Source organism: Pecten maximus, chromosome 14 (genome assembly GCF_902652985.1).
Source record: "Pecten maximus chromosome 14, xPecMax1.1, whole genome shotgun sequence".
Classification (NCBI taxonomy): domain Eukaryota; kingdom Metazoa; phylum Mollusca; class Bivalvia; order Pectinida; family Pectinidae; genus Pecten; species Pecten maximus.
This window is the reverse complement of record NC_047028.1, coordinates 38,669,573-38,681,834: the sequence shown is the minus strand read 5'-3', so window position 1 is coordinate 38,681,834 and position 12,262 is coordinate 38,669,573. Positions and strand designations below refer to the sequence as shown.

General features: G+C 35.8%; 1 protein-coding gene across 1 annotated transcript; it reads left to right on the top strand.

Moving 5' to 3' along the window:
- The first annotated feature begins 1,030 nt into the window (after positions 1-1,030).
- Positions 1,031-11,307, top strand: LOC117342515. Its single transcript, XM_033904694.1, has 2 exons — positions 1,031-1,139; positions 8,137-11,307. Exon 2 carries the CDS (start codon positions 9,182-9,184, stop codon positions 11,108-11,110), a length of 1,929 nt encoding a protein of 642 aa, XP_033760585.1. The 5' UTR covers positions 1,031-1,139; positions 8,137-9,181; the 3' UTR covers positions 11,111-11,307.
- The last annotated feature ends 955 nt before the right edge of the window (positions 11,308-12,262 follow it).

The window sequence follows — 12,262 nt, the reverse complement described above, 5'->3', positions numbered from 1 at the left end:
GTATGTTAATTATATTTAGAATACTACTGATCGATAGTGTACGTATTATTGTATGTTAATTATATTTAGAACACTACTGATCGATAGTGGAGGTATCATTGTATGTTAATTATATTAAGAACACTACTGATCGATAGTGGAGGTATTATTGTATGTTAATTATATTAAGAACACTGCTGATCGATAGTGTACGTATTATTGTATATTAATTATATTTAGATAGTGTACGTATTATTGTATGTTAATTATATTTAGATAGTGTACGTATTATTGTATGTTAATTATATTTAGATAGTGTACGTATTATTGTATGTTAATTATATTTAGATAGTGTACGTATTATTGTATGTTAATTATATTTAGAACACTACTGATCGATAGTGGAGGTATCATTGTATGTTAATTATATTTAGAATACTACTGATCGATAGTGTACATATTATTGTATATTAATTATATTTAGAATACTGCTGATCGATAGTGTACGTATTATTGCATGTTAATTATATTTAGAATACTCCTGATCGATAGTGTACGTATTATTGTATATTAATTATATTTAGAATACTACTGATCGATAGTGTACATATTATTGTATATTAATTATATTTAGAATACTGCTGATCGATAGTGTACGTATTATTGCATGTTAATTATATTTAGAATACTCCTGATCGATAGTGTACGTATTATTGTATGTTAATTATATTTAGAACACTACTGACCGATAGTGTACGTATTATTGTATGTTAATTGTATTAAGAAAACAGCTGTTATGTTTCCATTGGTATCTATATATCATATGACCGTCCACGTTGTCAGTAACTACGCGCCTCAGCCTATGCAGTATGTTACATAATAAAGATTTCGATCCTTTACATAAAAAACTCCTTGTTGAATCACATTTTTACACCTTTTAATTATTTTAGGGAAACAAATCACGCTGTCAATATCATGTGACATGAACACCGCTTTATCGTTGATAATACTGGTATTGTTATCAGCCCCCGGCCTTTGGACGGTCTGACAAGGCATATACAGGGTTGGCTGATATACTTAATATTCAAACCTAGGCAGAATGTTTAATTGGATTTGTGTGTTTTTGTGGGTGTGTTTAACGGACAATTACAGATCTTCAAGTAAGTAAAGTTACATATGTACATTAGTGGGTCAATGTTCTAACACTCTCAAATATTTAATTCTTTAAAGCCTCCCTATGCTTTCATTACATATAAAAAGTATGAAAAATTAAAAATAAATAAATAAATGTTAGAATATATACCCAAGTGGTTATTTAATGTAAGAATCAATGTCATAGTTCTTTATAACTACTACTAAAAGCAGGAAAATGCCAACGATTACGGGGAATATCTAATGCTGTGCTTCACTCTCTCTATGAACATTGTAAATGAGCCAGGCATAATGGTTGTTGTCGTCAAAAATCAACGATAGGCAGACGTGAAAAGCCACAATGAATTGGCAGTAAATCTTTTCGACCTTTGATAAACACACTTTATCATACGGGTATAGAACTCGGCACGCGCAGGGTTTACTAAAGTTCTATTTTGAGATAATTATAACATATTTAATGCATGAAATGTTGGCGTAACTAAGCAGGTTTAATTGAAACTAAATGAAGATCAACCCAAACAGGATTGGGAAATTTAGCTTGGTGAAGTTAAACATCTTTAAAACATTGGGAGGCTTTAAATTCATATCTTTATCCCTTCAAACAGCAGGGTTATCACCTAAACACAGCAGGGTTATTACCTAAACACAGCAGGGTTATCACCTAAACACAGCAGGGCTATCACCTAGACACAACAGGGTTATTACCTAAACACATCAGGGTTATTACCTAAACACAGCAGGGTTATCACCTTAATACAGCAGGGTTATCAACTTAATACAGCAGGGTTATCACCTAAACACAGCAGGGTTATCACCTGAACACAGCAGAGTTATCACCCTAACACAGCAGGGTTATCACCTAAACACAGCAGGGTTATCACCTTAATACAGCAGGGTTATCACGTAAACACGGCATGGTTATTACCTAAACACAGCAAGGTTATCACCTTAATACAGCAGTGTTATTACCTAAACACAGCAGGGTTATCACCTAAACACAGCAGGGTTATCACCTTAATACAGCAGGGTTATCAACTTAATACAGCAGGGTTATCACCTAAACACAGCAGGGTTATCACCTGAACACAGCAGAGTTATCACCCTAACACAGCAGGGTTATCACCTAAACACAGCAGGGTTATCACCTTAATACAGCAGGGTTATCACCTAAACACAGCAGGGTTATCACCTTAATACAGCAGGGTTATCACCTAAGCACAGCAGGGTTATCACCTTAATACAGCAGGGTCATCACCTAAGCACAGCAGGGTTATCACCTAAACACAGCAGGGTTATAACCTAAACACAACAGGGTTATCACCTTAATACAGCAGGGTTATCACCTTAATACAACAGGGTTATCACCTAAGCACAGCAGGGTTATCACCTAAACACAGCAGGGTTATAACCTAAACACAACAGGGTTATCATCTTAATACAGCAGGGTTATCACCTTAATACAGCAGGGTTATCACCTAAACACAGCAGGGTTATCACCTAAACACAACAGGGTTATTACCTTAATACAACAGGGTTATCACCTTAATACAGCAGGGTTATCACCTAAACACAGCAGGGTTATCACCTCAACACAGCAAGGTTATCACCTTAATACGGCGGGATATCACCTTAATACAGCAAGGTTATCACCTAAACACAGCAGGGTTATCACCTAAACACAGCAGGGTTATCACCTTAATACAGCAGGGTTATCACCTTAATACAGCAGGGTTATCACCTAAATACAGCAGGGTTATCACCTAAACACAACAGGGTTATCATCTTAATACAGCAGGGTTATCACCTTAATACAGCAGGGTTATCACCTTAATACAGCAGGGTTATCACCCTAACACAGCAGGGTTATCACCTAAACACAGCAGGGTTATCACCTTAATACAGCAGGGTTATCACCCTAACACAGCAGGGTTATCACCTAAACACAGCAGGGTTATCACCTTAATACAGCAGGGTTATCACCTTAATACAACAGGGTTATCACCTTAATACAGCAGGGTTATCATCTAAACACAACAGGGTTATCACCTTAATACAGCAGGGTTATCACCTTAATACAGCAGGGTTATCACCTTAATACAGCAGGGTTATCACCTAAACACAGCAGGGTTATCACCTTAATACAGCAGGGTTATCACCTTAATACAGCAGGGTTATCACCTAAACACAGCAGGGTTATCACCTTAATACGGCGGGATATCACCTACCACATGACAGGGCTATCACCTAACTACTTCATATTGCCACATAATCAATTCCAAATAGTTTCGATATTATAAAAAAAACATAACATATATTTAGAATACAAATGATTGATTGCAACTTTGCTATAAATATTAATGAGAAAAAAGCAGGTAAACATTTTTCCTTGGTGCAAAAGTTCTATAAATATCTTAATAAACAATTCCGAAATTTCATTAAGACAGTTATCCTAAAGGTAAGTTTTGCAATATTTAGACGTCAGTTGTGACAAGCTATATCCGATGTCACAGCGTATTGTTTTGAAGTTTGGAACATTTTTGATAGCAACTAGATATACATGTAGTTGAGGATTGGCAGTATCTCCTGCCTAAATTATAAACATCCGAGCCTCGATAGGTTAACACTAAGATATACTGATAAGTACACGCTGTTATCGGTCACATGACCACACACTACTTTAAGCCATTTGGAGGTCATGACCACAGATAAAGAGTATAACTGATACATTTCAACACTTATCGGTTTCCTGACATGTACTGAAGTTATTTATTTGTATTTAGAGTAAAACTATTTTTCAAAGGGAATTACACAAGGGCGCGTCCCTAGTCTATAACGTACGGTTGTTCACAGCGGATGTCGTGTGATATGTATGCCTTATATGAACTCTTTTTAATATCTATACACGCACACCTTATGCAAATTAGCCTCCATTTCGTGATAAACGAATTTATAATAAATTTACAGTGACACAGACACCCCTTAGTGATACCATAGAAATCGTATTGACGATAAACAATTGTCAATCTCCATAACAATTGGAAAACAAATTATTTTATTTTAGTTTTCCTTATAACACACTGAACTATGATAGCATTTATAAGATAAGAATCTAATTTAACTGTAACAGGAAGTTTTATGTTGTGGATTTATGAATTTGTATTCGGGCTATATGGATTTCAACATGTTTATTAATACACTTACATTACTCAATTTAAATTTTTTTTATATGAATGCCGGTTATCCTCATAGTTAATACAAATCTATACAAAATACACAATAATTACAGTAATATACCATTAATACAATACATAATTAACCTCTTAATTAAAAAAAACTATCAACAGGAAAAGAAGAGTGAAAACGAGGTTGACCTGTAAGGTAGGTTAACCGGTGTATACAAAATAAACTACTGATATAATGGTACACGGTACCATACATAATACACTTCCGGTGTATATGGAAATTAAATACTGATATAATGGTACCAGGTACCATACATTATACACTACCGGTGTATATGGAAATTAAATACTGGTATAATGGTACCAGGTACCATACATGATACACTACCGGTGTATATAGAAATTAAATACTGATATAATGGTACCAGGTACCAGGTACCATACATTATACACTACCGGTGTATATGGAAATTAAATACTGGTATAATGGTACCAGGTACCATACATGATACACATCCGGTGTATATGGAAATTAAATTACTGATATAATGGTACACGGTACCATACATTATACACTACCGGTGTATATAGAAATTAAATACTGGTATAATGGTACCAGGTACCATACATGATACACTTCCGGTGTATATGGAAATCAAATACTGATATAATGGTACACAGTACCATACATGGTACACTACCGGTGTATATAGAAATTAAATACTGGTATAATGGTACCAGGTACCATACATGATACACTTCCGGTGTATATGGAAATTAAATACTGATATAATGGTACACGGTACCATACATGGTACACTACCGGTGTATATAGAAATTAAATACTGGTATAATGGTACCAGGTACCATACATTATACTGGTATAATGGTACCAGGTACCATACATGATACACTTCCGGTGTATATGGAAATTAAATACTGATATAATGGTACACGGTATCATACATGGTACACTACCGGTGTATATAGAAATTAAATACTGGTATAATGGTACCAGGTACCATACATGATACACTTCCGGTGTATATGGAAATTAAATACTGATATAATGGTACACGGTACCATACATGGTACACTACCGGTGTATATAGAAATTAAATACTGGTATAATGGTACCAGGTACCATTCATTATACACTACCGGTGTATACAAAATAAACTACTGATATAATGGTACACGGTACCATACATGATACACTACCGGTGAATATGAAAATTTAGGAGCATTTCTGTAGTTTTACCATTCTTGATAATTTAGAGTTCTTGACAGGCAAAATTTTAGGTCTCATATGCGTCCGTTATAAAATTATATCACACATTATAAAATAATAAACATATTCAATATTTACCAGTGAAATAACTTAAGACAAATATCAGATTTGGTTATGTATGCATTTATGTCTATGGTTATGGCGAAAAATAAATTTATCATATTCAAAGAAAATTTTGATATTTCTCTAACTGTCAGCAAATAAAAATAAGCCAGATGTTTATTCTGCGAACATTATGATTAAAATCAAACGATATAAGACATATAAATGTGAAAATCATTTTCGTAGCAACTGTAAAAGGTGCATATGTACACATTTTAAAAATTGTACAAGTCATATTCGTATTACCATGACAAGTGACGGTCGTTATCGGCCATGCTAACGGCCCTGTTGTGTTTTACAACCACATTGATATACACATCATTGTCCTAGAAAACAACGAATTGCCTACAGCTTATTAATGTATATCCGGCCAAGGCCAAGCGTCCCCCAGGCACAGTTCTATCTATAATATGTGAATTCGATAGTGAAGACGAGTTGACATTGTATCGCTGTTTGTAAACTCACTTTCGGCGTAATAGCTTCTATACAATGGCTGACAAGAGCCTGGCAACATGAAATGAAAAAAATGTAACACCTATTTTCCTGGTGGTACAGTTTTTCATATATTTTTATACCATAGAAAAGTGTACCATGGTACAAAAAGATGTAAAAATTCAAACAATTTCGTACTATATGCGTTACAGAAAGATTATAAACTACTTAGGAAAAACACAGCTTACATTCACATGTTTATGTACCAATAGCCGGTTGTTATTACAAAGTTGGTATATTTATTGATACCATGAAACTTGTACCATATAATTTAATGCTACTTCCTGCTTCTGCCTACTTTTTTCTATATATCAGTCATATGGTTGTTTACTATGGAGAGTGTGGCTTGGTGGTCAAAGTATATATATTTCTACCTACATGTAAATATTGTGAGGCAGCTCCTGTTAAATACTATTCTCAGTCAAATAATCATTTCAAACTTTATATTTAACATTTAACCCAAACAATATAAACTATCTGGTGATATGGAATTTCTAAATTTCATCAGTGGATGGCCAGTGTGATGATGAAATGGACTATGTGGCCTGTATCTGTTGGGATAAGGATATTCATATCATCAGATGTTTATTCCATACAGTTTGTATGTTAAATTTTATTCAATTAGGATATAAATGCCTATTCTGTCTTTTTGCTTTAAATAACGTTTTACCTATTTTAAAAGGTTAGAGTGTTCTCTTCATAAAACAAAATTAATACTAATCTAATGGAGCTGCCTCTTTGTTAAGCATTGAGATTGTAATATGCAATGTGTTATATTATGTCCATGTTTGTACCATTGTGTATGTTACTGTTTTGGGAGAGGACTTATGTAGGCTTTGCCTGCTGTCCAATCCTATTGTCCTTGTGTCAATAAAATGTTTTGAAATGAAAAAGTTACAGTTTTATTCATATTTTTCTGTACCATCTTTGATACAAAAAAAAACAAATGTGAAAAAAACTGTACCATGAAAAATAAGGTACAATTATAGTTTTTTTCATATTTTTCTGTACCATCTGTGGTCAAAAAGATGTGAAAAAACTACCAACAGAAAATCTGAATGTCGTTTCCCAACTCCATGACCAGGGCTGGCCCTGAATAGCAAAGGTTAATTACACCGTCACCACAAGCCGCCAAGTCTATTAATTACTTCTGATGACACGAACAAAGTCCAGACTTCAATGGAGTACTGGTGTTCACCTTGAGGCCAGAAACTATTAAATAAATCCTGTATATTGTCGCCATTCAACTTTCGCGATAAACACTCAATGATTGTAGGCAACATTATTGCATTTTTCAAATGGTTTTAAAAAATGATTGCATATATATTCCTCGAGGGATACAATTGTTCAAAATTGACCCCATCAACGTTTACAGGTTTCGGAGTTTCTTTCGTTTTATATGTTGGGTGTATAGATAATAGGCCATTCGAAAATTAATTGAAAACGTTATTCATTTAAAATGAAGTTATTTTAAAGTTGAAATAAACAATAGATATATTTGTTCCATATTAGTATATACATGACATGAGAGTCATCCAGTAGCTATAGACATTTCAGGATAATAATTGGTAGGCTATGTGATGGCAACTTTATCAAGGAGTCATTTTTCAAACTCGGTAACCTTTACTATTTTGGTACGGACAGATACAAAAACGAGCGACTCATTTCACCTCTGCTTTAACATCTTTTTGCACCGTATTATGGTACAACAAGATGTAAAAAAAAAAAGCAAAAAAAAGCACCATGATAAAAAGTGTTACAGCTTCTTCACTTCACTTTGCCAGGCCCTTGTCGGCCATCGTATTTCTAAGAGAAGGGAGTCAATCGATAAAAGTGGATATCCACATGTACATGTATTTCTACTTTGATTTTAGTAATAGATAAATTATATATTTGAATTTCATTCGATATATACTGACATTTCTTTTTTTTTTACAGGTTACTGACATCTTAAACGGTAATGCGAATTGCATGATCATATCTGGATAGAACTGAGTAGAAGAGAGAGTCTGTCTTACTGGAAGTAAGGGGATGCACCCTGGCTAACATATACTGGAAGGTTGCATAACTATCTATAGATTAACGTTATAGTGAAAGAAATTAGACAATTCACGTGTACCTAACAGAACGTGGAAGGGGCCACAAGTACCTAGCTAGAGATGGCGGAATCATATGTTCCTAACAGGAAGTGAAAGTTGTCGCTGGTACCTAAAGTAAGTGGGAGGAGCCACGTGTACCTAACAGGAAGTGGGAGGAGTCACATGTACATAGCACGAAGTGGGAGTAGTCACGTGTACTGACATAAATTAGGAAAAGTCAAATATATTTAACAAAAAGTGGGGAAGTAACGTTTACTTAACAGTGAGTGGGAAAATACATTTGTAGGTAACAGCCATTGGGAGAAGAAATATGTGCCTAATAGATGTGGGAGAAGGCAATGGTAGCTAACAGGAAGTGGGAGGAGTCATGTGTATTTAACAGAAAGTGGGAGGAGTCATGTGTATCTAACAGATAGTGGGAGGAGTCATGTGTATCTAACAGGAAGTGGGAGGAGTCATGTGTATCTAACAGGAAGTGGGAGGAGTCGTGTGTATATAACAGGAAGTGGGAGGAGTCGTGTGTATATAACAGGAAGTGGTAAAAGGCGAATGCAATTAACAAGAAAATTGGCGAGTATCGTGTACCTGACGGGAAGTGGGAGAAGACAATAGTAGGTAACAGGAAGTGGAAGAGGAAACATATTAACAGGATTTGTTAGGAGGCAATTTTAAAGAACAGCAAATGGGAGAATCACATGTACCAAACAAGAAGTAGGAGGAGTCACATGTACCTAATAGTAGAAAGAAATAGGCAATTGTAGCGAACAGCAAGTGGGAGAGTCACATGTACCAAACAGGAAGTGGCTGGTTATCCAATATCCTCACGATATCGGTGTGGTAGTGATGTACGAGGTCGACACTTCTTTGTTACGATATCAACAGTGATGCAGCCGAGAAAATTGAGATCATTTGTAGTTGTGCCCCTTTGTACCATTCTGGTATATCTGATGGTTGGTGGCATGATAGATTTTTTCAAAGATGTTCCTCACGACATTTTTATTCTGGGTGACTCAAGTGAGGACGCTGGATCCTCTTGCGTTTTACCGAAACATGATCCCTTCGACAGCAGCATAATGCGATATTTCTACAATGTCGAATCACCTTGCAATCAATTTCCGGATGTTGTTTTTCTCGACAGTGAGTTTCAGATACAAACCAATTCATCGGCTGTAAAGGAGACTGGCTGGCGACATCTGTCGTGCGAACGCGAGATTATTAAACGAGTAAACGAGAAAAACATTGCGTTTATCTCAACCAGTTCTAAAAATTCATCAAGGATTCATAGCGACTGTTCCAAAGTATCATGCAAGGACGAGACTTCTTCGTTAGTATACCAACAGCTGTTGTTCCACACAGATAGTGATCGTGTATTACAAACCAAACAAATCAAGGATGAGAGCCCAGACAGCCCTAGCGTCGTTATATTTGGCATTGATTCCGTGTCACAGCTCACAGCCAAACGACTGCTGCCCAAAACACTGCAATATCTGAAACATTCGTTAGGTGCCCATATTTTCAATGGTTATACCAAAGTAGCAGAAAACACGTTTCCTAATCTCATTTCATTGCTTTCTGGATGGAAAGAAAAAGAAGAAGCATTTTACCGCGATAAATATCTAGATGATATAGTACCGTTCATATGGAGGAATTTTTCAGAAAAAGGTTACGTGACTATGTATGCTGAAGAACAACCAGTATCGCCTTCGTTTAATGCTGTATCGAAAGGCTTTATGAACCCCCCTACAGACCATTATTTCAGGCCATGTGCGATCGCTATGGATGCTACCAAAACTGTTATTAATTCTCCAAAATATAAATACTCCTCAACAGCTTACGACAAACTACTATTGTTAAAACCATTTATGTTTTGTCATGGAAATAAAGCAAAACACGAAATCCATATAAACTACCTAAAGTCGTTTCTATCGTCATATAAAAACAAAAGGAAGTTTTCTCTTACATGGATAGCTGCTTTGGCGCATGATGATCTGAATTATCTCCGGTTAGCGGACGACCAAATTAGAGAGTTCTTTGAATGGTCGAGTAGAAAAGGACATTTTAACAATACCGTACTAATGTTTCTCAGTGATCACGGCTCTAACTTAAATGCTATCAGGAACACGGTGATTGGGCGGGTAGAGGAACGAATGCCTTTCTTCTCTATTGCTCTACCTCCACACTTGAAGGAAAGATATCCTTTCTTGGAAACAAACTTGCGTGACAATGTAGATAAACTGACATCACATTTTGATACATATAATACTCTAGTGGACATTCTGCGGAGCTCGTTTAAACGACAAGGTGAAACAGAGGCTGGACTGATAGGTAGGAGTCTGTTTGGACGTGTTCCCTCGGACCGGACGTGTGGCGACGCTGGTATCCGAAGGGAGTACTGTCCTTGCCATAAATACGACCTCGTTGACCTATCCGAACATGAACTCGTTAAATTCGGCCGGAAAGTTGTACAGAAAATTAACTCAAAGCTTACACCTGCCTATCCACAATGTAAACCGTTAGAACTGATCAAAGTAGAAAATTCTCAGAAGATTGTATCAAATTTTATTCCCGTCCCTGAAACGAAGTACTTTACGTGGTATAGTCTTTGGCATAGTAGACAGAGACATATAGACAGTCAGCAATATCGGCTGCTGATTAGTACGACTCCAGGCTTAGCAATGTTCGAAAGTTCAGTAACACTTCATTTAGATGGCAGAATAGAAGTATGGGACCACATCAGTCGGGCCAACAGGTACGGCAACCAGTCACATTGTGTACATGTAGCGGAGGTCAAACCGTACTGTTTTTGTGGCTAACATCCGTAACTGTGACATCAATATGTATTTCGTAATAAATACTTTAATGAGACAAATATTTGTTGTTATACATCAAGTTAGGGTGGGAAAATACTGGAATCAAGATGTCATTCCATCCGTACGTCCGCCGTCCGTAGTCACAACGTTATATGGGCTATTCCTCCTAAACTAACCAAAACAAATAGATTAATTGCATCTCTTATCGCCAATAAATAGTTACAAAATTATAAGAAGCATTGAAATGATGATCAATTATTATCTTTATTATAAGTGAAGCTAAGATTATTAGATTATAATTCTAATATGCAATGCACGTTGACTAGTTTTTCCGTTTACAATTTTGGTTACAGAATGGTAACGGACAGCCGATAACTGCTGTACCATTATATTTCAAGTTACCCTTTACCATTTTTTTACTAAATGGGATAGCCCACAACAGTTTGTCATTAAAACTGATTGCCTCATACTACCACACCCTTATATTTGTGATTTAGAACATCCGTTAATTTTGGTTTGATGTTGTTTGACGTCATATCGACAGCAAATGTCATTTAAGGACAGTTTCCCAGAACTGATGCTGACATTATAGTGCTACCTCAGTGAAATTTACTACCGACGACATCCAGCAGGACACCCCGCCCGTGGCGGGCGAACCAGTCATCCAACTTAATCAAAGAAGAAAGCACAGATGAGAAACACATGTTGGAAACACTTCAGCACACCGAATTTTTAGCAGACCAATCACTTCCAAATTGCATTAAGTTGTACAAATGTGAATACATTTTTAAATGTCTTTGATTTTTGTAGGTGATATCTGAGATTCAACGCAAGTTAAATCATGTCCTAAGTATGAAATCCCAGTGACAAGTAGGGCAGGAGATCACGCTCGAATATATATTGTCTGAACGATTCACGTATCAATCTGTATATGGGATGATGAATATGTATTAGAATAGATGGCAGTAGTAAGTTATTTAATGAGATTTTAAACTAATATTACATGATTATTAAATGTTTCCATTGTAAGCATTAGGATATGTGATAATTCTTTGATTTGTTCAGTTCTTTTCCACAGGTTTTACAATTTCATGTTATAAAGTTACGTGTCAAGGGAGACAAGCCAATTTGTGCGAATGGATGTGACTTTCATTG

Excerpts from the sequence above, each read along its gene's own strand:
- LOC117342515 (XM_033904694.1), top strand. The coding sequence starts at position 9,182 with ATGCAGCCGAGAAAATTGAGATCATTTGTAGTTGTGCCCCTTTGTACC.